General features: G+C 41.7%; 2 protein-coding genes across 5 annotated transcripts in view; both read left to right on the forward strand.

Annotated features, from left to right (window-relative positions):
* phip (pleckstrin homology domain interacting protein) overlaps positions 1 to 20,679 on the forward strand; it is a 48,755-nt gene extending 28,076 nt beyond the window's left edge. Inside the window, exons 15-39 of one of the 2 annotated variants that reach the window (XM_060894533.1) lie at positions 755 to 889; positions 1,530 to 1,658; positions 3,379 to 3,604; positions 4,054 to 4,173; positions 4,279 to 4,462; positions 5,564 to 5,669; positions 5,788 to 5,919; positions 7,223 to 7,314; positions 7,894 to 8,113; positions 8,231 to 8,344; positions 8,642 to 8,749; positions 9,463 to 9,587; positions 9,706 to 9,788; positions 9,867 to 9,978; positions 10,694 to 10,755; positions 11,548 to 11,703; positions 13,752 to 13,872; positions 14,411 to 14,536; positions 15,473 to 15,545; positions 15,702 to 15,761; positions 16,528 to 16,683; positions 16,975 to 17,127; positions 17,287 to 17,477; positions 18,801 to 19,189; positions 19,345 to 20,679. In XM_060894533.1, coding sequence (XP_060750516.1) covers positions 755 to 889; positions 1,530 to 1,658; positions 3,379 to 3,604; positions 4,054 to 4,173; positions 4,279 to 4,462; positions 5,564 to 5,669; positions 5,788 to 5,919; positions 7,223 to 7,314; positions 7,894 to 8,113; positions 8,231 to 8,344; positions 8,642 to 8,749; positions 9,463 to 9,587; positions 9,706 to 9,788; positions 9,867 to 9,978; positions 10,694 to 10,755; positions 11,548 to 11,703; positions 13,752 to 13,872; positions 14,411 to 14,536; positions 15,473 to 15,545; positions 15,702 to 15,761; positions 16,528 to 16,683; positions 16,975 to 17,127; positions 17,287 to 17,477; positions 18,801 to 19,189; positions 19,345 to 20,009 — 4,038 coding nt within the window. In that variant the 3' untranslated portion in view covers positions 20,010 to 20,679. The remainder of the gene's footprint in view (positions 1 to 754; positions 890 to 1,529; positions 1,659 to 3,378; positions 3,605 to 4,053; positions 4,174 to 4,278; positions 4,463 to 5,563; positions 5,670 to 5,787; positions 5,920 to 7,222; positions 7,315 to 7,893; positions 8,114 to 8,230; positions 8,345 to 8,641; positions 8,750 to 9,462; positions 9,588 to 9,705; positions 9,789 to 9,866; positions 9,979 to 10,693; positions 10,756 to 11,547; positions 11,704 to 13,751; positions 13,873 to 14,410; positions 14,537 to 15,472; positions 15,546 to 15,701; positions 15,762 to 16,527; positions 16,684 to 16,974; positions 17,128 to 17,286; positions 17,478 to 18,800; positions 19,190 to 19,344) is intronic. The other variant, XM_060894534.1, reaches the window with a different exon arrangement.
* A 4,395-nt stretch (positions 20,680 to 25,074) lies between these two features.
* Positions 25,075 to 26,618, forward strand: part of si:dkey-261l7.2 (uncharacterized protein LOC569751 homolog) — a 9,450-nt gene continuing 7,906 nt past the window's right edge. Inside the window, exons 1-2 of one of the 3 annotated variants that reach the window (XM_060894429.1) lie at positions 25,075 to 25,181; positions 25,473 to 25,605. In XM_060894429.1, the coding sequence (XP_060750412.1) occupies positions 25,481 to 25,605 (125 nt within the window). In that variant the 5' untranslated portion in view covers positions 25,075 to 25,181; positions 25,473 to 25,480. The other 2 variants (XM_060894428.1, XM_060894430.1) reach the window with 2 other exon arrangements.

The following is a 26,618-nucleotide window of genomic DNA, read 5'->3' on the forward strand; positions in this document are numbered from 1 at the left end:
AAAAAACCACAATAGTCCAAAAGTGATTATTCCTTTATATCACAAAATGGCACTCTGACACCGATTAGATTAAAAAAAAAACAAAAAAAAAAAACATAATAATAATTAAGAAATTACACATCGATGGGGCACGGTGGCTTAGTGGTTAGCACGTTCGCCTCACACCTCCAGGGTTGGGGGTTCGATTCCCGCCTCCACCTTGTGTGTGTGGAGTTTGCATGTTCTCCCCGTACCTCGGGGGTTTCCTCCGGGTACTCCGGTTTCTTCCCCCGGTCCAAAGACATGCATGGTAGGTTGATTGGCATCTCTGGAAAATTGTCCGTAGTGTGTGATTGCGTGAATGAATGAGAGTGTGTGTGTGTGCCCTGTGATGGGTTGGCACTCCGTCCAGGGTGTATCCTGCCTTGATAAGCGGTAGAAAATGAATGAATGAATGAAAATTACACATTGTACCTTTAAACCGTTTTAGTGTTGCAGTCTATTCCATAAAAATTATTATCACAATATCCTCTGAGCAGTGCTGGAAAACTGGGTGTTACAAAGTAGTGACACTGGAGACTCCTTCCATGAACGATACAAAAGCTTCACCTTATAGAAACCTTCACCATATAAACAGTTCTGTATTTTATTTTCATGTGTATTGTCACCAGACACCTTTTTTTTTGTCTTGTTTTATTTCCAATGTTTCCCTTTTTTTCTATTCACCATTGTGATATGACATTTCTGGCTCATTGTATGACTGCTTTGTTGTCAGGGCCATGAGGACGAGGTGTTTGTGTTGGAGCCTCACCCCTTCGATCCCAGAGTGCTGTTCTCTGCTGGCCATGACGGCAATGCCATCGTGTGGGATCTGGCACGAGGAGTTAAAATCCGCTCCTACTTTAACATGGTAATCATCATGTCAGGGAATTACGGGGATAAAAGCAGACCCTGAGGAAGGGATTAGAAATAAAGATTTACATTTAGTAACAAAAAAAAAAAAACCAGACAGGAAAAACACGGACGCTAGAAACCAGAACCGACAAAAGACGATACAAAGACGAGGAGATAATTAATAGAATTACAACCAGGTGAGTATGACGGGACACGTGACAGAAAACACACTGCCGGAACGCCCCCTAATGTTCAGTCAGAGAATGTACACATCACTGTTGGCTTCTCTTTATACTCCGTACTGACTCAGACTCCCGTAACTTTCCCCTGTGCTTATTTATATTCTCCACCTTCTCGTTATTCGGTTTGTTCAAAGATTGACAAACATTTTAAAATTTTAGTTCAGTTAACTCAGTGATGTACGTGTCGGGTTTTGGATTTTCCTTTCCACCGATAGCCCGAGCACGTGTTTTTATACGCATATCAGAAAGGAAATTAAAACCGCAAACTGAAATGGAAAAGAATGTCAGTCATGAGTAATATGTGCCTGATTTTACTACTGAACCACTTCAGAACAAGACTTTGTAGTCTGATTTACTGCTTTGAGATGATAAACATCCTCTCTGCACACTGCATGCTTTATGTGTTGGTTTCAGATTGAAGGTCAGGGGCACGGCGCGCTGTTTGACTGTAAGTGTTCTCCAGATGGGCAGCACTTCGCCTGTACGGATTCTCACGGACACCTGCTCATCTTTGGCTTCGGCTCCAGCAGCAGATATGACAAGGTGCTGATGTTGATAGGAAAACAGTGCTTTTTCCATCTGTCTATTTTCCAGCCTCTCTCTCTCTCTCTCTCTCTCTCTCTCTCTCTTATAGGTTCTTTGGAAATGTTGCATGTCCTTAACTGCAAAGTCAAGTTTTATCATGTTAAAAAAACACATTATAACTAATCTACTTACAAAATAACATTGCTGTCAGATTTGAAAGATTTTAGCTAGATAGATAGATAGATAGATAGATAGATAGATAGACAGACAGACAGACAGACAGACGGATAGATAGATAGATAGATAGACAGACAGACAGACAGACAGACGGATAGATAGATAGATAGGTAGGTAGGTAGGTAGATAGATAGATAGATAGATAGATAGATAGATAGATAGATAGATAGATAGATAGATAGACAAACAGATAGACAGACAGACAGATAGATAGACAGACAGACAGACAGACAGACAGACAGACAGATAGATAGACAGACAGACATACAGATAGATAGATAGATAGATAGATAGATAGATAGATAGATAGATAGACGGACAGACAGATAGATAGACAGACAGACGGACAGATAGATAGACAGACAGATATACAGATAGATAGATAGATAGATAGATAGATAGATAGATAGATAGATAGATAGATAGACGGACAGACAGACAGACAGATAGATAGACAGACGGACAGATAGATAGACAGACAGACATACAGATAGATAGTGAGATAGATAGATAGATAGATAGATAGATAGATAGATAGATAGATAGATAGATAGAAGCCTTTATTTTGTGACATACATTACAGTATTTTTTTTTTAATTCTTCACATATCCTCGCTTCGGAGGGTTTGGGTCAGGGTCAGAGTACAGGGTCAGCCATGATACAGTACCCCTGGCCTTAAGGGCCTTGCTTAAGGGCCCAACAGCGTCTGCTTGGAACCCCGATCCTCCAATCAACAGCCCAGAACCTTGACCTCTTGAGAACCCACTGCCCGTCCAGTCACGATGTCATCACCTGTATTCTCATCGTCTCTTCACCACATCGATCATTGTTGGAAATAATCACTGATTAATCATTCTGTACTGTTGAGTAAATTTCCTGTCTTTTAATGAGGTCATTTAAACATCTTATTATCCTCGTCCCTGTTTCTGCATCACAGGCATTTTGACAGCTGTTATCTGATTACAAACTGAATTGCTTACCCATGTGCCAAGGTTTGTTACGGCATGCGACTATTCAACAACGTCTTCAAAGCCAGCAAAGTTTTACAACTTTAAGACTGTTATTACCACAGTGTTATAAACCAGCTCATTACATAACAGGATTTTTGGAGCGATGTGAAAACATTTCCATGTTGTTTTGCTTTATGGATTCTTAAAGATTCAGTCTCCAAATGAAACATAAAAGCTCAACTTTATCAGGAAAAAAACAAAAAACACAAACCTGTTTTCTGTGTACCAGAAATCAGGCTTTCCCAAAGTCACATGTACTGTATTTATGATCCGTTATCTTTTTAACGTTGTGTATCTTTGCCTCACCTCGACCCGTCCTTGACCTGTTTTTGTGTAGAAATAAATAAATCAATAATCATTGCTTTTAACTACAGCATACACTTTTCTAATTTTAAGCTTCAGTCAGCGTTCTGTGAAGTCTGGGTGCTTCAGTTCATTTCTCTTCTTGAGCGGCTCTGTGTGTCGCTCACACGTGCTGATCTGTGTTCCAGATAGCGGACCAGATGTTCTTCCACACCGATTACCGGCCGCTGATCCGTGACGCCCACAACTACGTGTTGGACGAGCAGACGCAGCAGGCCCCTCACCTCATGCCCCCGCCCTTCCTGGTGGACGTGGACGGGAACCCACACCCTCCTCGCTATCAGCGCCTGGTGCCCGGGCGTGAAAACTGCAGAGAGGAGCAGCTCATCCCACAGATGGGTTTGACATCATCAGGTAGAGGACACATAAACAAACACACGTGACAGCATCAAGTTAGATGTGAGCCTAGATACATGCAGCAGTATGTAGCTCTTGGTCAACTTCGGAAGTCTTCATCGGTGTGAACCGTATATCAGTTTAAACTGAGACGTATAAACTGAGGATTTTGTCTAGGAAGTTTTAGAATTTTTAATGTTAAATATAAATGCTAAATGAACCTTACAGTAACTGCTTGAGAAGTCATAATACAGCGATTTACAGTTAGTTATTGTGTTAACACTAAGCGGACATAAAGCATAATTAACCTAAAGTTGCTGTACATGCAAAAAATGAATAAAAATGTCCATAGTTTGTTATTGTGATATAGTACACTGTGACAACCAAAGAGCAACTAGCATTTAGTTCTTCTGCTCCGTGTCTGTCTAAATGCCCCACTGTGCCTCTTTTCTTCGCGTCTGTCTTAGGATTAAATCAAGTGTTGAGTCAGCAAGCAGCAGAAGGTTCCAGTCCCCTGGACAGTATAATCCAGAGACTGCAGCAGGAGCAGGACCAAAGACTGGGCTCAGACTCCAGAGCTGCTAGAGGTCAAAATGATGATGATGATGATGATGATGAGAGATGATTTATGTTTATTAGGTACATTAATATCTTTGTGATGCTGATGATGTGGCCTGTTTGTGTGTGTACAGGGTCTGTGAGCTCGCCTACAGAAGTGTCGTCTCCACCTAACGTGGGCCTGAGGCGCAGTGGTCAGATCGAGGGGGTCAGGCAGATGCACAGTAACGCTCCTCGCAGCGAGATGGCCACCGAGACCGATTTGGTAGCCTGGAGCAGACGAGTACTGGTGCCTGAACTATCCCAGGGAACAGCCAGGTAGCCAACAACACACACACTATACCAATACTTTATGTGTGATGCCAATTAACATGAGCATGCAGTCAATTAATATGTAAAGTGTTTGGGGTAGAAGATCAGTTCCCCCTCTGGTCTTAATAGTGACTTATTTTATTTATATGGAAAGAAAATCTGTAAAGTGACGTTTCCTTTTGATTCAGTACATCTGAGTATCGAACTAATGAAAAACAAAATAAAGCACGCTAGTCGTCATAAACGTTTATACATCCAGTTATATCGCATGACGAGAGATAAACTATTAAACATAACCGAATGGATCACTCGAACATTGTCAGTAACTGTTCTTTTATAATATCGGATGTTTTAATCAGCTGAACATCAACCTAAAGCACATATTCATCGCTTGTGTTTGTATCGAGACGCCAATTTTCATTTTGTTTATTATTAAACCCTTACTAATATTGTTTCCGAGTAATTACCAGCTCGCCACAGTTTGGTAATTACTTGTTACGCTAGCTATGGCACGAGAGGGAAAACTCACTCACTCACTCATCTTCTACCGCTTATCCGAACTACCTCGGGTCACGGGGAGCCTGTGCCCCCATCTCAGGCATCATTGGGCATCAAGGCAGGATACACCCTGGACGGAGTGCCAACCCATCACAGGGCACACACACACTCTCATTCACTCACGCAATCACACACTACGGACAATTTTCCAGAGATGCCAATCAACCTACCATGCATGTCTTTGGACCGGGGGAGGAAACCGGAGTACCCGGAGGAAACCCCCGAGGCACGGGGAGAACATGCAAACGCCACACACACAAGGTGGAGGCGGGAATCGAACCCCCAACCCTGGAGGTGTGAGGCGAACGTGCTAACCACTAAGCCACCGTGACCCCCGAGAGGGAAAACAAACCAAAAAATATATAAGATGTACAGCCTGCCCAGGATCATGCACAGCTCCACTTTTCATCATATATTTCGAATTATTCAGTCATACGTTCACACAAACGTGCAGTCTGCTGGATCACGATCTGCCTTTGATACAGTCGCGATTCCATTTTTAGTGAAGTATCTCGCAATAGATGAGTGGCAGCGTGTTTATGAGTGCAGCAAACAAGAAAACTGGAGGACGGCTCGAGGAGAGGAGGAGATGAACGTCTACAGATCAGAGAGGAGGAGACGCAGTATACACAGCCAGTACCACAGAGAAAACCGGGTACACACACACTCACTCACACACACTCATACACACACTCACACACACACACTCACACACACATACTTATAAATTGGGGTCAAGGTGTGTGTGTTAAGGTCTGAATTTTTCAAAGCAGCACGCAACAGAGAACACGGTGGAGGAGGGGCGGCGTCACCAAGGCAACCAGCACAACTACCACACACGGCTGGCTGTGGAAGAGACGAGCCGCCAGAGTGAGGCCAACGAGGAGGAGCCTAGTGCTTCAGAGGTACAGACGCACCATACAGATGCACACACACACACACACACACACACAGACTGTAATAGAATGCTTTGTTTTTGGACCATCGTCCTGTCTGTGGCACTACAGTGGGTGTTGAATCTTTAGCACGTTTAGCTACATTGGGACGCAGGATGCAATTACATTTGTTAGTCATGCGTCTAATTCGACAAGATCCAAACTCTACTACTCTAAAGGTAGTTAAGGTTAAAGCGAAAGGCGTAATCGTGTAATACGAGAGTAAGGATAAGCACCAGGAATCCACTGGGCCATGAACCCAAGTAACAAGGATCAGACTAAACAACCAAAATGTGTAATATTCACAAATAGGCGTTGGAGGATAAATGTTCTGAAGGAAACAGGGGAGTCCAGTGACAAGATGAGGACAGAGACAGGACCAAAACAAAAACAAAGAGGCACATGGAGCTTGTTACCATGGGAACCACAACCAGATTCCGTCGGTGCCAAGCTTTCTACAACGAGAAGACATCATCATAAATTTTGTGTGTGTAAATTCTGCAAAATGTCTGTATGTGAAAATTGCCATTAGAGCGCCGACGGGCTCGTTCTAAGATACGCTTGTACTTATAGTGCTCATCGTGTGCGATCGTCTAACAAGGACGCCGCACCACTCGGCAGCTCCGTTTACCTTCAGCGAAATAATTCACCTTTCCGACGCTCGCACTCATGTCTGATTTGAACAGTTTTTAAACGAGCTGTAATGTGTAGAGCTGGAAGTCATTGATCTCATTGTGCCTCGTTAAACTCCAAACTAAACCAACAACCAAACCAGTAACCAATCTAAAAGTATTTAGTAAAAACAGCTGGGGTCGATTTAATTGGTCACCATTTAAAAACCAGCAAAGTGTCAAAACCCAAATGAGTAGCAAGCAGAGAATTATTTTATTATGTAAAGCGTAAAAAAAAAAAAAAAAATATATATATATATATATATATATATATATATATATATATATATATATATATATATATATATAAAAAGGACAGTTTGATGCAATTTAATCAGTTTCCCGGGAATTAAAAAAAATAATAATTCGGAAGTTAACGGAAGTGTAACTTTCACAAAGATAATTATTTCTTCTTAATCAGCACATTATTGTATTTAATAATTATTTATACCACTTATAACTACCCAGGCATTTTAACTGCATCTGTAGTAGAGCGCTTAAGCGTTTTGTCTGCTGACCTTTTGTCTTCTGTCAGTCTGCTGAGTCAGAATTGCTGGTTAATGTCAGTTTAAACGACAGCGAACCTCCGTGTCGTTTATCAGGGCGAAGCAGAGGTCCGTCCTCCTAGCAGAGAGTCTTCAGATGAAGAGAGAGAAGAGAAGGAGCCATGGCCTGATGATCACAGCAGCTCCAGGTAGATCTTTCACAAAAGGACACTTGTAGGACTTTTTAACTTGCAATAGCAGTTCTGTTGATTTTTTTTTTTTAATAGATGAAGCTGTAAGAAAATCTGCAACCAACGACAGTGCAAAATATCCTTAAAGTAACTATTATCATTTTTTTTTTGGAGTTGCTGATGAAGACAGAATTCCAGAAATGGGAGAACAGGAGAAATGTGTATAGGTCCAACTTATAATTCAAGATTCCCAACCCCAAAGTTCTTCAGGGGTTTTCTGAAGATTCTGACACTTTACCATTAGCTAGCACACACACACACACACACACACCCAAATACACACACACATAAAGTTAGTTTGGTTCATCATCACCATAAAATAAATATTTCTATCTTATGGAAAACGTGTGCTTTGTTTGACATTGAAATCCGAGTGCGTTTCCCTCACAAGTGGCGATCGTTTTATTTTCAAGCACTTGCGTTTTAAAACATCTCAATCTTGTCGTCAGTAAGTCCATCAGCGTTTCCTGGGTGCATTAACCGTACATGAACCCTGACGCATCCCTTCGTGTGTGTACGTCTGTGTGTGTGTTCTAGTGACTACTCAAGCGACTACTCGGACTGGACGGCGGACGCAGGCATAAACCTGGAACCACCCAAGAAGACTACGGTGAAAAAGAAGAAGAAGAACGCAAGCAGCTCCGAGGAGGACGGCGAGAAGAAAAAAGAGAAAGACGCCAAGAAAGAGAGAAGGAAAGAAAAGCAAGACAAAGACGGAGCACTACCAAAGAAGAAAAAGCCAAAGGAGACGAGGAAGGTGTGGGAGTCTGTTTGTCACTCGTGTTTAGGAGTATAGTCGTGCCGATCAGGCTTCTGACCTTGCATTAATTCTTCTCTGGGTATGTAATATTTATACGTGTTTTATTTTTTATAGAGATTACCTGAGTTACAGGAGCAGGGTTTGACTCTAGAGGAGTGGCTGCCCTCTGAATGGATCACAGACACTGTGCCACGGAGATGCCCCTTTACTCCTCAGATGGGTGATGAGGTACACACTCACACACATAGAGTATAAACCTGTAGTAATACTACACAACCGGATAGTGAAGCGCCGCCTGTCTTATCATGGCAAAATTCACTAGACAGCGACGGCGTAAGATGTGTTCAGACATTTTATTTTGAAATAAAGGACGCAAAAAAAGAACCGAGGCGACTGACGAACGCCTCAGTCGACTAGTCTAGGAAAACTTTAGAATACACACATGCTTCTTCAGACAATTCTGAACGAAAAATACTATCATTTGTAAAATTTGTATCAGGACGGACATGCGTTGCGTCTGTGCAGGTGTATTACTTCCGACAAGGTCACGAGGCGTACGTGGAGATGGCCAAAAAAAACAAGATCTTCAGCATCAACCCTAAGAAGCAGCCTTGGCATAAGATGGAGCTGCGGGTAACGTTTTCACACAGACACGACACTTAAATCAGTGTGGAGTGTAGAGATACACAACAACTTTTTATACAGTTGAATGAATCTAATTTTTTTATTAGAATCTGTCTTATACGACAGTAAGGGACTTTTTACACCTGGTCACTTCATGTGTTTTCTCTGATCCGATAGCTATCTGATTGGTTAAATCTGTTCCATTTACATTAGGCCACATAAATGCGTCTCGGCGAATCGGATATCGATCCGATCTTTCTGCTCCCGTACAAAATGCAAATATATTTTACCTCATTCCGGGGTAAAACTCGTTACGATGGTGATGCTACAAAAAACAGCATTTACTGTTTGCTGCATTTTCGCTCGCGGCAGCAGTGCATTTTAAGACCCAATGAGACGCCTGGGTGAAAGATCACCTGCGAGTGACGTACTTCCGTTTGCGAGGAGTATAGCGCTGACGTATGTGGCTTGAACAACCACATTCATTTACACCTGACCAGTTTCATCTGAAATGCATCCCAGACCACCTCCTGAAGTGGTTCGAACGATCGGATTTATATCCGTCTCGAAAACGTTTCGGAGGGCATTTAGACCTGGTGTTTTTACCATCGGATAGCTATCGGATCACAGAAAACACATAAAGTGACCAGGTGTAAAAAGCCCCTTATACTTTATGTCAGAGTTTTGCATGTGTGACACTGAATGTTTATGTTGGTGCACAGGAGCAGGAGCTGATGAAGATAGTAGGTATTAAGTATGAGGTGGGTTTGCCCACACTGTGCTGTCTGAAGCTGGCCTTCTTGGACCCAGACACAGGCAAACTGACAGGCGGCTCCTTCTCCATGAAGTGAGTGAAGCGTTGTATGACTCACTCACTCACTCACTCACTCACTCACTCACTCACTTAAAGCTCTGTTTCTCCATTTCCTCTAAATGACACGCCTACTCCTGCCTTTACTTCCCAGATACCACGACATGCCCGATGTCATCGATTTCCTGGTCCTCCGTCAGCAGTTTGACAACGCAAGACAGCGCCAGTGGATGATAGGTCAGTGTTATTGCACGTGTGGATGCCTCTTTGAATTGTGTGTGTGTGTTTAAACACAAGTCTGTGTCGGTGTTTCAGGCGATCGTTTCCGCTCTGTGATCGATGACGCCTGGTGGTTCGGTACGATCGACAGTCAGGAGCCGTACCAGGCGGAATATCCCGATAGCCTTTTCCTGTGCTATAACGTTTGGTTAGTGTTAATGTTACAGACATGTTATACACACATTTTGAGAAATAACAGAGGAGCAAAAAGAATGTTTTCCTCAAACAACAGTCACCTTGCAACAAAACAACTTATCCACAACCGTGATTAAGGCTTTTTGATGCACAACTCACACCGAATTGAATCCATCGATGTTTAAATTAAATTAGGCTACAAGACAACAACACAAGGTGACCGTGTCTCTAACTGCACAAGCTGGCCAGGAGCCAGGAAATGATTGGTTTAGTGTGACATTTATGGACTTTTCAATCATTTTTACTGTGCATTCGTTAGCTGATTTGTGTGGGATGTTATAGTACAAAATACTTTAAAGTCAGACTCGGAGCTGGATTATAGTTCAATAAATATGTGTAAATGAGAGACAACACTGTATCGTTCATCTCTAAGGGGTTATGAGCCATGATGGGAAGCTAATAAACTTGACTATAGCTAGGTAGCTATCATTCAAGACAGTATGTAGAGGTTTGTTGGAGAGAAGGGGAACTAAAGAGAAATGTTGTTTAGGGGACTGAGACCATTAGAACTAGCAGAGCAAGATGAAGATACATGTAGAAGATCCAGAACCGTACACTTAGTCATGGCAAACCCTTTCTAGTCTAATCTCAGCTTTAAGGTGAGCGTGTGCTTTGTGGCCCAGTTAAAATAAATGAATTGTAAATGTGTGTATTTGTATGTTTTGCAGCTGGGATAATGGTGACACAGAAAAGATGAGCCCATGGGACATGGAAGAGATCCCTAATGAAGGTTGAACTCACACACACACCACACAGACACATACCACACACACACACACACTGTATGATCACATTTGTAGGTCTGTGCATTAGGTTTTTTTTGGTTCAGTGATAATGAAGAAAGGATGTTTATTTGTGGGTTTGAAATACATATTGATGTGTTTTAGGGTCTTTTTACACCTGGTCACTTCACGTGTTTTCTCTGATCCGATAGCTATCTGATTGGTTAAAACTGTTCCATTTACATTAGACCACATAAATGCGTCCTGGCGAAACGGATATCGATCCGATCTTTCTACTCCCGCACAAAATGCAGATATATTTGACCTCATTTCCGGGGTAATTGAAATGGAACACGCTTTGGTGTGTGCGGTTTTCAGATTGCAATCAAAAAGAAGACGAAAAAAACTTGTTACGACGGTTATGCTACAAAAAAACCAACCCTGCGTGTCGTACATGTTGTTTGTTTCTGGCGCGATGCACGACTCGTGAGTCACCTGCGAGTGACGTATGTCCGTTTGGGAGGAGTATAGCGCTGACGTATGTGGCTTGAACAACCACATTCATTTACAACTGTCCTGTATCATCTGAAACACGTCCCAGACCAACTCCTGAAGTGGTTCGAACGATCCGATTTATATCTGTCTCGAAAACGTTTCGGAGGGCATTTAGACCTGGTCTTTTTACCATCGGATAGCTGTCGGATCACAGAAAACGCATTTTACTTCCTTATCTTTTGTACACACTTGTCTCATGTCGCCCCTCTCTCTTTCTCTCTCTGTCTCTCTCTCCCTGTGTATAGCAGCGTTTCCTGAAGTCTTGGGCCAGAGTGTACCATTAACTGCAGAGGAACACAAGGCCTTACTCTATCAGCCTCTGGATCTGGAGTGGGGCTCACGGACTCGTGACGAAGAGTGCGAACGCATCATCACCGGCATTGACCAAATGATCACCCTGGGTATGCGGTCACTCTAGTACATTACTCATTATTACTGGGATTTCTGTTTGATCATCAGACAGCGTCTGGGCTTTTTAGCTAATGAGAAAAATATTCTTTTTATTTTGAATAGTAGATGTCACACGGCTGGATCTTTTTTATTACTGCTACATGGTGCATCAATATTTAAGTGATCCAACAGATACAAAATAGACATTTCATAGTCTTTGGAAAATGGATCAAAATATAAAGTTATTAGAAAGAACAATCAAATGAAGAGGCGGTCGGACAAGGTAATTATGTGGCTTTGTAGAAGCCAACATTCTGTTTTCCTATTTAAGCTTAGACAAAAATATATCAAGAGTAACTCCTCCTAGAGCTTTCGAGCCACATGATCCAAATTCAGATATGTTGTAGAACCTGGTCTGAAGTTTGTTGCTATTACTTTCCTAAGCGATCTCAAAGTGGCCTTTTTTCCCATAGTCTCCCATTATAAACTTTGGAGGTTTATAACTCGGTGAGCTTTCGAACTATCTACACCAAACTCGGCCAGCTCCTTTAGGGTGATACTCTGAACAAACTTTTAAATTGGTGTACCGACTGGCCTTCCGGTTGTGCCGCAGCCCCGCCCCCAAAATATGCAAAATCAAAAAACTTTTTACAACATGGACATGTGACATATCAAAACACTCAGAACAATGAGGGGAACTTGCTCACAGGTATTCTGATGACGTCACATGCTCGTCTCCAATTACCTCCAAATGTTTTGGCACCCTAGCTTTCTGTTTACTTGCTTCCAAAAGTAACACTGACCCTTATGTCCAAAAAGCACCGGCCTTTGCGAATACTTGCATCGTCAAAGCCAACATCAAAGTCAAATCTAGTTAAATATGCTAAGTATAAATAAAGTGTTGCTTTGTTATTCACTTATGCCGCATTATCATTATTGTAGTTTTATGTAATGTTTATTATCTGATGATGTGAGAATGTCACAAGTTTTTAGGGGGAAAACCGTTCTAGGTTTAAAGAAATAAACTTGTCTAGAGTTTCTTCATAACTGGTGTTTCATGACTGAAGAGACCTACAAATTCATTTAGGTCTATAAGCATTTGGAGAGTGACACAGTTTTAGTCATTGTGCCTCTGTACAAGTCATTCACCTGACCTCGACCCTGCTGAGCACACGTTTCACTTACTGAAGATAAAACCGAAGGCAGAAAGGTCCACAAACAAGCAGCAAGCGAAGGTGCCTGCAGCAAAGGGAACAGCGTTTGATGATGTCCAAAGGTTTCAGACTCCAGGCAGCCATCAAAGTATTCAAATATTTATTTTATGTAAGTTTGTCCTATTACTTTTGAGCCTGCGAAAATGGCTCGGACTCCTAAATGTTAAAGAATTCATTCATTCATCTTCTACCGCTTATCCGAACTACCTCGGGTCACGGGGAGCCTGTGCCTATCTCAGGCGTCATCGGGCATCAAGGCAGGATACACCCTGGACGGAGTGCCAACCCATCACAGGGCACACACACACTCTCATTCACTCACGCAATCACACACTACGGACAATTTTCCAGAGATGCCAATCAACCTACCATGCATGTCTTTGGACCGGGGGAGGAAACCGGAGTACCCGGAGGAAACCCCCGAGGCACGGGGAGAACATGCAAACTCCACACACACAAGGCGGAGGCGGGAATCGAACCCCCAACCCTGGAGGTGTAGGCGAACGTGCTAACCACTAAGCCACCGTGCCCCCTTGTTAAAGAATTAAAAAAAAAAAAAATGTTCACATTTAGAACGCTTCGTTTCAAATACGCCGTGACGGACAGGAACTCAGGAACATCGTGTCAGTGTTCGAATACTTACGGCCCGGGCTGTATTTATTTTATTTCAGACATCACTTTAAGAAACTAAAGGAACAGGAACTAAACAGGACTTTAGTCAGACTTTATGATTAAGTATGACAAATTCTCATGTCATGACATTACATATTGACTGCACGCTGTGTCCGTGTTGTGTCTGACTGTCTGTCTGTTGTGTATTTCCCTTGTGTCTTTCTGCATCTCAGATGTAGCAGCTCCATTTGCAGTGCCTGTGGATCTGCAGGCGTATCCCACATACTGTACAGTGGTGGCTTATGTCACAGACCTGAGTACAATCCGGACCAGACTAGAAAATCGCTTCTATAGGTCAGCACACACACACACACACACACACACACACACACACACACACACCTACTCGCTCACACACACACGGGTCAGACGTGCACTTAAATCAGAAAGGTCTTTATTGCCAAGTATGTTTTCACATACGAGGAATGTTTTCTAGTACAGGAGCTCCACAGTGTAAACATATAGGCAATGGTAAGAAATGAACACATAAATAATAGACAGTTGTATGTGCAAATTGAAATATAAGTGTGCAAATTGAAGTAAAGATGTGCAAATTCAAATATAGATGTGCAAAAATAAAAAATAAATGCGTACTTGTAGACAATGTAAGAATAGGGTTTGTTCAGTGTAAATGTTAAGTGTAAACGAAACGGAATTAGTTTTCAAATTCCATCATGGATTGTTCACCCTGCTGAGTTACACCACAGAAATGTGAAGTCTCTGATTGCTGTATTACAGTAAACATGTATAAGACATTGTGCAGTGGCATAGATGATATATGCGTGTATGTGATAAACTGTTGTGTATGTACCGATTTGTCTTTTGTTGGCAGGCGAATGTCCTCTCTCATGTGGGAGATTCGCTACATCGAGCACAACGCACAGACCTTTAACGAACCCGGAGCTTTTATCGTCAAAGCGGCAAAATTTGTATCGGACCTCCTGCTGCAGTTTATTAAGTAAGTTTTGTCTCGAAAGCAAGCGCGCAGCCTGTGTAGCACTTCTTCATTTATGTTAACAACAAACCAGCGCTTTCTAGTGCTGGCTAGCATTGCTGTGACATCTACCATTTACCAGTCTCTGTTTCCTACTGGATTCAAAGTCAGATCTCTTGTAGAGTCTCCCACATTAAACACCGGTGTGTAGTTTGAATCCAGGCTTTATGAATATACAGATTAAAAATATCCCCAACGCTACATATATTCCTCCCTAATGATTTAGCAGAATCATAAATACGTACATAGCTAGGAACGGTGCGATATCCCAGAATGCTTTGTTCCTGTTATACCACAGAAACTTTTCCATGCCAAACATACAGTACCATATTGTATGTTTTGAGAAATAAATATCGTCGCTGTCGGGCGGAAACCTCGTATGTCCAAATTTGGTCAATTTCATATTTTTTCACATATCGATGCTATTGGTCAGTCCCCGCGTGGGTCTGTTATTTTTACAAGTTATTAACCAATCTAAAGTCTTGAAAATAGCTTGAGCGCAAATCTCATAACTCCATTGGACACTTCAACTGTCCACCTCTTCCTCACTCCGCGGGAGAGCTTCGTGGCATATTTCTCCTCAAGAAGAGTCGCAACGAATCAACACGTCTTCTGAGGTAAATGTCTTCAAAACACTGGGCTCAAAGAAAAAAAAATCTTGACCCCCGCTAGTTCTGGTGCTCGTCTGAGGACAGGAATTTAGCGCAAGACAATCCACTGTAACGCAGACTAAACCCTGTGCACTGTAGATAAGGTACGGCGTTTTTTTTAATTTCCTGAAAAATAGCGGTTTTGGAGATACGAGGATTCCGCCCGACAGCGACGATATTCTGATAAATACTGTATGTTTGGTAACAATACCTACTGATTCAAATCTTTTATTCTTTGTACTTTTACTAGGGACCAAACTTTCACCGACATTATTCCACTGTACAATAGTATGAAAAAAACAGCTTTCTCTGACTCAAGTGATGTAAGTATCCAACCCTCATTTATACACGTGTACACTTTTGTTCACTCCACAAAAGGGGATTATTATTATTATTATTATAGATTAATAAGCAGGTGTCTCATACCGTTTGTGGATCGCAAGGAATTTCCTAATTTATACGTTTTGCTTGAAATGCAGGATGAAGAAGAAGAGGACGAAGAGCCTGAAACTCCAGGTACATCTAAACGCAATAATAAGGTAGGAGATTCTAAGTGAGGATGTTGCTTTTGTGATTTCTGTTATTGTGCTTAGGAGAAATTGTGTGCAGTGGTGGCACTTTGTACATAAATCACTGCTGACACTTCCTGACCTGTAGTCCCCAAAAAAAACAGCATTTTTTTAATGCACTGAACACCGTGAGCTTTTGCAAAAGTTACACAACGTGGCCAAACGTACCGTGTGTGAAAGCCTTACATTTAGAAAAACGGACGAGCAAACAATTGTTGCTTAGCGACAACTTGTCCGTCATTCCCAACCGAGTCCTTCAGGCTGCTCTGCGTCAGACCTACACACTGCTACACTGCTCTGCAGCTCTGCAAAGAAAAACTGTTGGGAGGCCAGATCAAGCAGATAGATATATTTGATCAATGCATTTTAATTGGCTCAGATCATGATGCAGTAAGATAAGCACACTGTTCGAGTGGAAGTTACAGCACGTTAGCGTTCGTTATACTCAGGCATCATGGACAAAAATGGACAGAACAAAACATGTCTGAATTGCTGGAGCACGTCGTATCGGTTTGGACGCATTTTCTGTCTCGAATATGCTGAAATTTGTCTTAACATTCTGACTTAATACCTCTAAATATTTTCATTTCTATACCATTTCATCACACTACCTCGCATGAAATCGACACTATTATTTACATACATATTTAAATCACCTGCACTGTGTGAATGTATGATTTATCCAGTCAGCTGAATGATGTTATCCCTGATTGTATGATTGTGATATTGTGTTCAGGGCAAGCAGAAGCCCATCCTGAGAAATCTGAGGAATAAACCTGCATCTGTAGACCCTCATGCCTGGAGGGGGCGCTGCAGAGAGCTGCTGGACCTCATATTCCAGTGTGAGGACTCTGAGCCTTTCCGACAACCCGTGGATCTTGATGAATATCCGGTAACAAACACACACACACACACACACACACACACACACACTTGTATGCAAGCAAAAATAAGGCACTATTATAGTAGATATTATAGTGTAGCTTTAACCACCTAGTTGTCTGAGGATATAAAGGCGTCTCCGCTTACCTGTCCATCGTGTTGCCAGTTCAAAGAGATTCCCATAATTTAATCCAATTTTTCAGATAGTAATAATTGTTTACTCATCACGGACAAGACAGAATTGTTATTTTACTATTAACACTTCATGAGCTGGATACCAACCAACCCTTTTCTCTGGCAGGATTACCTGGAAATTGTAGACACCCCTATGGACTTCGAGACAGTCCAGAAAACTCTCCTAGCAGGAAAGTACGAGTCTCCGATGGACTTATGCAAAGACGTGCGACTCATATTCAGCAATTCCAAAGCTTACACACCCAGCAAGAAGTCCAGGGTACTTTTACTAATACATATATGTCTTTTTACACTATCAAAAAAAAAAGCAGTCCTTATGACAATACAAATGTGATGATGTATATATATTTTGTGTGTGTGTGTGTGTGTGCGCGCCTGTGCGTGTGTGTGTGCGCCTGTGCGTGTGCATCGCTGGTAGATCTACAGTATGAGTCTTCGGCTCTCCGCCCTGTTCGAAGAACACGTCAGCTCGATCGTAGACGATTTCAAAGCCGCTCAGAGCCGAGATACAGAGCGGCAGACCCGACAACGCCTGCACAGAGAGCGACCCACAAGACAAAGCATGAAGAGGAGGAGAAGAAGCTCTTCCCCTTCCAGCTCTGCCTCCAGGTGCACTGAATCATAGGAACATTGTGTCCTCAGTCATTGGTCTGCTGGTTCATTATTTAATCGAACAGTCTGTTCTTGTTTACGTTCTGAAAGTCTGAGAGCACTAATGACAATCCTTCTTGAGTAAAAAGTAGAATCTTGAATTATAAATGGGAAAAAAAAAACAAAACAACCCAGATTCTCAGTGTATTCTCACATCAGTTCGGTTTGTATTTCCTGTAGGTCTAACGAAGCCGGCTAACTTTGGCATTATTAGATGACACAGCTGGGATTAATCGTGAGGGGAGCCTTCAGCTGCTGAGCTATAGCTCACTTAGAATGCTTAGCTCACTGAAGGGAGAAATGAGAAGCTACACGATTTGTTTTGTTTCTTTTGTCATGTTACGAGCACTCAGTTTAACAATTATATCCGTTTGTACTTTCTTATAATTACTGCTTCTCAAAGTGGGTTCTGTAAAGCATCGCCACAACGACTTTTTCAGTAAAGTGGTAGTAATGCCAGCCGACAATGATCAGATCGATTATATTAATCGTGGATTTTTTAGAGTTATTAGCCTGATCGTCTGGCCGTCGAAGTGAAGGGGTTTAAAATAAATCTCTTTAACTCAAATGCTAGTAAGCTGATGAAGTATATCCACTTGGTCCTAATGTGTGTAGCAGTAAAAAAAACTCGTATGATAAGATAGATTTAATATTTTTATTTTAATATATCGTCGCTGTCGGGCGGAAACCTCGTATGTCCAAATTTGGTCAAATTCATATTTTTTCACATATCGATGCTATTGGTCAGTCCCCACGTGGGTCTGTTATTTTTACAAGTTATTAACCAATCTAAAGTCTTGAAAATAGCTTGAGCGCAAATCTCATAACTCCATTGGACACTTCGACTGTCCACCTCTTCCTCACTCAGCGTGAGAGCTTCACGGCATATTTCTCCTCAAGAAGAGTCGCAACGAATCAACACGTCTTCTGAGGTAAATGTCTTCAAAACACTGGGCTCAAAGAAAAAAAAATCTTGACCCCCGCTAGTTCTGGTGCTCGTCTGAGGACAGGAATTTAGCGCAAGACAATCCACTGTAACGCGGACTAAACCCTGTGCACTGCAGATAAGGTACACCGTTTTTTTAATTTCCTGATAAATAACGAGGAGATACGAGGATTCCGCCTGACAGCGACGATATAATATATTAGTCTACAGTCCAGTTTGAAAACCTGTTTTTTTTTTTAGGTTGATGAAACAATAAAAAATCAGATTTTCCCCATGCTGGTTATTCCATGTTAATTCACCTAGGTAATGCTCAAATCTGTTTCCTTTCCCATCAGCCCTGAGAGGAAGAGGCGTGTCTCGTCTCGGGCCCCTCTCCGCTCTGATGCAGCAGCTCCACCCACACCAGCTAGTAATTCCCGCACCGCGTCCTTAAGACAAACGCTTCCGCATGTCAACGGCAAAGCAGAACAAACCGTCACCTCTGGACGCACTCGTAGCTCCGCTCGTTTTGGCACTCATTCCACAGACCCGCCTCCGACGCAGACAGCTCCGCCCCCTGTCCCCACCCAGAGCAAAGGACCCGAGGCCACATCGAGGACGGCTCGAGCTCAGAACTCTCACACTCCCCCCAGCATCTCCAAGGAAACAGAGAGTTCCAACAACACGGACAGCGGAGGAAGGGAGTCGAGGCGGAAACTTCGAACTCCTGTTAAGCACACGCCAGGTTTGTGACTTATGATACTTTTCCTTGTACATGTGAAGCTGGTTCCAGATGGTGGGGTGTGGTACAGCTTATGGGTTGATGATAACTGACATGACTCTAGGTTATAATCCGTGACGTTGCTGCTCCTTCATTTCTCCACTGTGTTCTTCTATCAGGTCCAGTGGATCATCCTCCTCTTCCTCCCAACAACATTCATTTAAATGGCCATAGCAGTCAAGCCTCACTGGGTGTAGTGAAAAGGGGAAGGGGCAGACCCAGACTGGAGTCTCAGATAAGGACAGCAGAGGTTGTTGAGCCACCCCCATTGCTCCGCCCTCCGGGGAAGCGGGGCAGGAAAAGTAAAAAAGAGCTGGAAGCTCTACGTCTGAACTCCGCCGTCGAGGAGGAACCCGACCAGTCCACAAGTGACGAGGCCGGCGCGTCGTCTACCACACACGATACTAGCCTAGCAGACTCAGGAGATGGACTTCAACAGCAACCAAAGCGTCGTGGAAGACCACGGTTAGTGAGGACACCAGAACAAGCCCCACCAACCCCCACAACTGTTAGAAGGAGCGGCCGGCGTGGCAGCGAACAGAACACATCTCCTGTCCCGAAGGAGGTATCAGAAGGGGTGGAGTCTGGAGGGGATGGGAACGGTAAGGGGCCTATGAAAACACGTAACCAGGGCCGTAGGACAGCGTTCTACAATGAGGAAGACTCTGAAGAAGAGCAGAGACAGCTTCTGTTCGAGGACGCCTCTATCACTTTTGGCACATCGAGCAAAGGCAGAGTTCGCAAACTTACAGAGAAGGCCAAAGCCAACCTGATTGGCTGGTAACTGCACCGACGCCATGGTTCTTTGTGCTATCTTATATCTACCCCACAGTGCACTGGGGTGACACCATTCCTGCTGCTATCAGACTGAATTTATGTGAATCTGATCCTGACTCTGTACTGAAGGGCTTCTGGCCTTAGAGTCCTTCCTGCACCACCACCACCACCCCCGACAAAAAAAAAACAAACAAAAACTCACACATGCAGTTACACTTATCATTTTTTCACACCTGCAGTTAAACCGATCCCTTTTCATCATTTCCAGGTGCACTGTTTGAAATCCAGCAAATCATATGATATCCTTCAGTCTGACGAACTTTCTAGATTCTTTTTTTTTTCCTGCATAACACACGCACATGAACATGTTTTTACACAGTAGTGGTTGCTAATAGCAACAAACCCAAGCATCCTTCAGAAATCACTTTTAAACACAGAGTGTTTTCAAAGTGTAAGTGTGTGTGAGTGTGTATGACTGTGTGTGTGTGTGCGCAGAGTTTTGGAATAGTATATTTGGTGGTTATGCAAAGATGGACCTTTTAAACTGTTCTTATTGTCTTTAAATTGTCTCTCTAAGTCAAAAGAGAACTTATGACTGGTTTTAGCATGTTTTATATGATTAGCAATACCTTGTGCCTTTTGATCATTTAAATACATTGATATTTCTTTGTACTCCACACTGTGTAGTATTGTGTGTGTGTGTGTGTATGTGTGTGTGTGTGCGTGCACGCGTGTGTGTATGATAAATGCTTTTCTATTGTTGATTTATGCATAATTGTGGAGATTGGTCTGTTGCGAAGGAACAGACTGGTGAGCATTGTGTCTCCCTCTGACCGTGTGTGTGTGTGTGTGTGTGTGTGTGTGTATGTGTTATTGTTAGGACTGAATTCGTTTAAAAATTGGGCTCCTATAGTTTTGGGCTCCTGTATGGTGCAGCGGTAAATAGTATACTGTGCACTGGTAAATCATCAGGAGGTAACAAATGTCCAGGTAATTATAAACGACCCTATTTTTGGTGGGTTGTATAGCAATACTCACTTCCTTCTCTCCCAATCTCGTGGATAAATAAAGAAGGATTGATCTCTGTCATGTGAGGGGGAGAACTAGCTACTGGGTGAAATGTTTAAAAAAATAAAGTACATTCATTTATTTAATTCAGTGCATTTGAATACTACTACTGCTACTACTACTAATAATAATAATACATGACCAACAAAGTAAAAACATTCATTAGCAGGATGTGTTACATTATCGGTTCATATTGCATAAGCAATGAAACGCAAAATCCGCTGGAGCATTTTATCATAAAATTGAATGTTTAAACCATAGCAATATATTCTTTATTTACCCACTTGAACAAAATGTATTTATTCACCCTCTTGAACATGGCTTTCTATTCCACATATACGTATTTAGTATGACATTATGCTGTTGTAGACCCTATATCCTGCACAGAGTGTCATGCAGAATGCCATTTGAGATTCACTCAAAGATCAGAGAGTAAATCCAGTATGTATCTGTTTAAATGAACTGCTTACTTAATAAGTTGCATGTTTTTGTGACTTGGGTACGGCTCCCATCTCCTTAAAAACCAGCACCGGTCCTGTTAGATAAGGTCTGATTGTCTTGAACAGTTCTGCCAACTGTAGCTTATTCTTCCATTGAAAGGAAGAACTACAAGTTTATTTAGAGCTCAAAGGTGCATATGTTTCAGTTTGCGTTGTTCCGAGTCTTTTTATACGTTTTCAACACAGAGGACGAGACCATGGAGGCTGTCGATGATGTGCTCTGCTTGGAGTAGACATGCCGAGTCCAGCTATACGTTCCTCCAGGTATACATCCGTCCAGGTATGCACCCAAATAACGTTGTATCGTAAGCGGATGCTACCGGTGGAAGACGTACCGTAAATGACTGTATTCCAACATCGAGTGACGATTCATCCAAAAAAAAAGTTGTTGATAGACTTGTGCTATTTCTACTAAACGTAAAATACTGAAAAATGTATGTCTTTGCAGTTGAGTTAAGTAGTAAATTTGAATTTCGACAGCTGTGTGTGTGCGTGTGTGCGCGTGTGCGTGTGTGTGTTGTAACAGAGGTGACCTCTTGCTCACGCAGTCTGTAGACATGTATTTGTAGTGACGTTATTTCACAGTCACACCATTATAACCCAATTTCCCACTGTGGCACTTAAAAGACTCACTTGTGACAAACGTACACACACACGCACATCTCGAGAGCTCTATTCTTTGCCATTTCACCAGTTCTGCACTGCACTTTGGGGTTCATATTGTACTTTAGAGTAGAGGAGCGTCACTGATGTGAATCCTGCCCGTTATGACAGAGCCTAGGATTTATTGTGTAAGCGCACAGTCAGTCAGGAGCACCGCAGGGTTCTCATCACATCTGTTCATTCAGGCAGATAACACAGAGGCCAGAGAAACACCAACAGTCCTTCTGTCTGTGCTTTGAACTGTTTCTTAGATTTTGATTTGTTGACACAAGCATAGGCATGCGCTGATAAATAAGAACACAACAAAGAGATGCAACATTAATTCTTTTCCTGTAACAGCATGTCTGAATGTGTTTTATTCTGTTATAGAACAGCAGTTTGCAAACTAGTACATTTTTGGTATTAATCCAGTTTATTAAATATTATGCATTTTATCAGTGTATAGTTAATCAGTTTCTGCACCCCTTTAAGGAAACACAAGAAGAAATCTCAAAATCAAAAATGACAACAATAATTGACAAGACAGATCTTTATATATATATATATATATATATATGTGTGTGTCTGTTTTTTTTTTTACAAGTTAAAGATCACTGCCTTAGTCACCTTTTTTAATAATACAATCTTACTTAAATAGATTGATGGAAAATCATTGGCATCTCTTTGAGTTTTTAATAAATATTTTTCTAAATATCCACTTTTTCATTATCCTTGTATGCAAATTTTCAATTAAAACTGATCTGTTTTAAATTAGTACAACATGTAAACGTAACTCTTAAATTATGGTATCGAATTTGGTTAATTACGTAATTGTAATTATTCTTATTTTTTATTTCTATCATTAATTTTGGTATTTATCAGTAAAGCAACGCTGGAGTAATTCTTTAGCAAACAGGTTATTTTGTAACCGGATCATTTAACTGTAAATGTTTAAAATACATATTGTTCAGTAGTTTTTTTTAATATAATTGTTGACAAATTGCTGTGGCATAAGAGGAATTAAAGACCTTAAACGATCAGTGCTGTTGTATCAGTGCTACCTTACTCCTATTTTATTGGTTCATAAAAAAAAAAAGGAATATTAATCAACGAGAATAAAAGTAACTAGTAATTCACACAACTAAAAAAATTCTTTGTTTTTTCTTAAATGACAAATTTTTTTTTTTGTATATCTAAATGTTTTAGTATCAGTGTGTACGTTTAAACGCTTGTGTTAATATTATAATTATCTAATTTTGTCAGATCACTTTAAAGCCGTTGCTGAATTTTCTTGATTTTTAAAATTAAATGTTTTTGGAAAAAAAAAAAAAATCAATTTCCAGCTTAGCTCACAAACGTTTTAACGCTATCAAAGTGTGTTAAATTGACTTGGATGAAATACTGTAGTGTTCTGTAGTCGTGAGGTTAAACAGTAAGGATACATAAGAGAAGGTTAGACACTGTTATGGAAATAGAAATTAAATATCAGCACATGCCTACTAGCAGTGATAAACGTAAAGTCTTCATGAGGTTTGAAATAGTTTGTACTTGTCACCCGTTTTATTTTCTCTGAAATTGTGTCTTTAATCCTTTCTTTTTTAACACTTTCAGCTGTTGCGGTCTGTTTGGCTCCTGCTGTGGCAGGATTTAGATCATAGCTTTAAGCTTGGTTCAGTGAACCAAAGCCCATGCACCTGGGCCTGTGTGTGTGTGTGTGTGTGTGTGTGTACTCTTTCTTAACGTCTGTAAGTATACATGTCATTAAGATGATTTTATATCCACGGTTTTTGAAATGAAAGCTTATCGTATCAGTCCCTCCCTCAATCACCAACCTGACCCCTGCACAGGAAGTGATGTGATGCTGTTAATGCCATGCGAATGAGTGAGCTGTTGATGAAGAGGGCCAGACATGCACTCAGTCCTCTGTCCCAGACACTCGGGGGGTGGGGGTATAGAATGCCCCGGCTAAGGGCAATTTGTATAATTATTCATTTGTATACTTTTATATGAAGAAATCAGATTAACTGCAAAAATACATGATTCAATAACTATGTACCTGTAGGGAGTAGTGCTGTCATTAGTACATACTGATATTTTAATGAAATAAACTCATGTTTCCACACCCTGCTCTATCCACCTGTTCCTTTTCTGAAAATATATCCAAGTGTATAAAAAAAAAACTCTTGCTTGAAACTAATTTCATCAATGTTTATTTTCAATAATAGAATGTAGCCTTGATAACTTTTTTCCCAAAAATAAATCACTTTTTTTTAAGTACACCTAGGAGTGTTTCTTCAGATTTTTTAGTTTTGTTTTTCTGAGCTTTAGTACCAAGTATCAGTATCTCTCTCTTTGCCAAATTTACGATAGCCATAAAGTGTCTCTCTCTCTCTCTCTCTCTCTCTCTCTCTCTCTCTCTCTCTCTCACTCTCTCAAACACGCACACACTGATGATAAAAATAGAAATGTACATTTGTACTGTGTTGTATTTCCTGATTTTATTTCAGCTAGCACACCGTGAAACGGAAGGGCCCTAAAATTGAACCCTGTGGGACTCCAAAGGAAACTCAAAGGATTTCTGCTTTCTACTCCACTACACTGAATTGTCTTTAGATAATTGCAGATTGTATCCTATCACTAAATTATACCCCTAGTGTACCTCATAGATAAAGGCTACACATAGGCAGTGCCCGAATAAGACCTGTTTAAACACAAAACTTCACCGATGGCACCTCGGTGTTTTGTGTGTCGGTGTGATTAAAGTAGTTTATGGTGATTTTTGGAAGGTCTGTGGTCTTGTCTTGGCTAAACAGCGCTCTCTATCCGCGCACCTCCGTCATCGCAAAAGCATGTAAACACATCCGCGTGTCCTGACGTGGCGGAGCGCGAGTCGCACGCGTAAACCTTCCTCCTCCCCGCGTGGGCCTCGGCTATTGGCCGCGCGTCTCCGTGCGCTTCGGCGCTCCAAGGCAGGTGCCAAAACCGAAACTTCTCTATGCAAATATTAACGATTGTTTGTTTGAAAGCGCAGAGGTGTTGGGCAACTTTTGTGGTACGAATCACGCGTGCATTACGTCTAGTTCTGATTCTTTACTACACGGAACAATCTAATGTGTTCGGTTCTGCTACCCGTCCGTTTATTTATCTGTCTGTGGTTTATAGTGTTGAGATTAAACCTCACGCCCGAGTCTCAGATTGTGTTTTAGCTCGTTTGCGAACAGCTGCGTTTGACACGTGTTTTGTTTGCGTTGAAACGACAGGTCACGTGATGCCGCAGGTGACGGGACCGATGCTGCTTCAGCTCGCGCTGCTCCTGTGCGCTTTGCCCGCACAGTATCTCATAATGGAGTGGACCAGCGGGACCGTAGCACAACGCAGACTGGCAACTCAGGGGTACATACACACACACACACACACACACACACAATACAATCGACATTCATGTTATCATATCTTTATATATATATGTGTGTGTGTATAAATATCTCAGAATCAGAATCAGAATCAGGTTTATTGGCCAAGTGTGTTTACACTTTAGGAATTTGGGTCCAGCTTTTGTGACTCTCAAAAGTACAGACATAAATAACACTGTACTATACAAGACAAGATAATACAGACTATACAAGACAAAGCAGATGTGATACAATATAGACCTATGAGTATTAAATATAAATACAGAATATATGGTTGTTTAGTGTGTATATATATATATATATATATATATATAAGTCAAGAGTCAGGTCAAGAAGCTTTTATTGTCATTTAAACCATATATAGCTGTTACAGTACACAGTGACATGAGACAGTGTTTATACAGGACCTGGTGCTACATAACACAAAGACAGAGATAAGGACTTAGTAAGTTAGTCCTAGGTACATAAAGTGCAACTGTGTGACCTGGTGTACACAGTGCAGGACAAGACAGAAAGACAGTGCTGGACAAAAGACAGTGCAGGACAAAAGACAGTGTAGAACAAGACAAACAAGACAGTGCTGGACAAAAGACAAGTAGACAGTGCAGGACATAAGACAAAAAGACAGTGCAGGACAAAAGACAGTGCAGGACATAAGACAAACAAGACAGTGCTGGACAAAAGACAAGTAGACAGAAAGACAGTGCAGGACATAAGACAAAAAGCCAGTGCAGGACAAAAGACAGTGCAGGACATAAGACAAAAAGCCAGTGCAGGACAAAAGACAGTGCGGGACAAGACAAAAAGACAGTGCAGGACAAAAGACAGTGCAGGACAAAAGACAGTGCAGGACAAAAGACAGGAAGACAAAAAGACAGTGCAGGACATAAGACAAACAAGACAGTGCTGGACAAAAGACAAGTAGACAGAAAGACAGTGCAGGACATAAGACAAAAAGCCAGTGCAGGACAAAAGACAGTGCAGGACATAAGA

Source organism: Tachysurus vachellii, chromosome 19 (assembly GCF_030014155.1).
Source record: "Tachysurus vachellii isolate PV-2020 chromosome 19, HZAU_Pvac_v1, whole genome shotgun sequence".
NCBI lineage: Eukaryota > Metazoa > Chordata > Actinopteri > Siluriformes > Bagridae > Tachysurus > Tachysurus vachellii.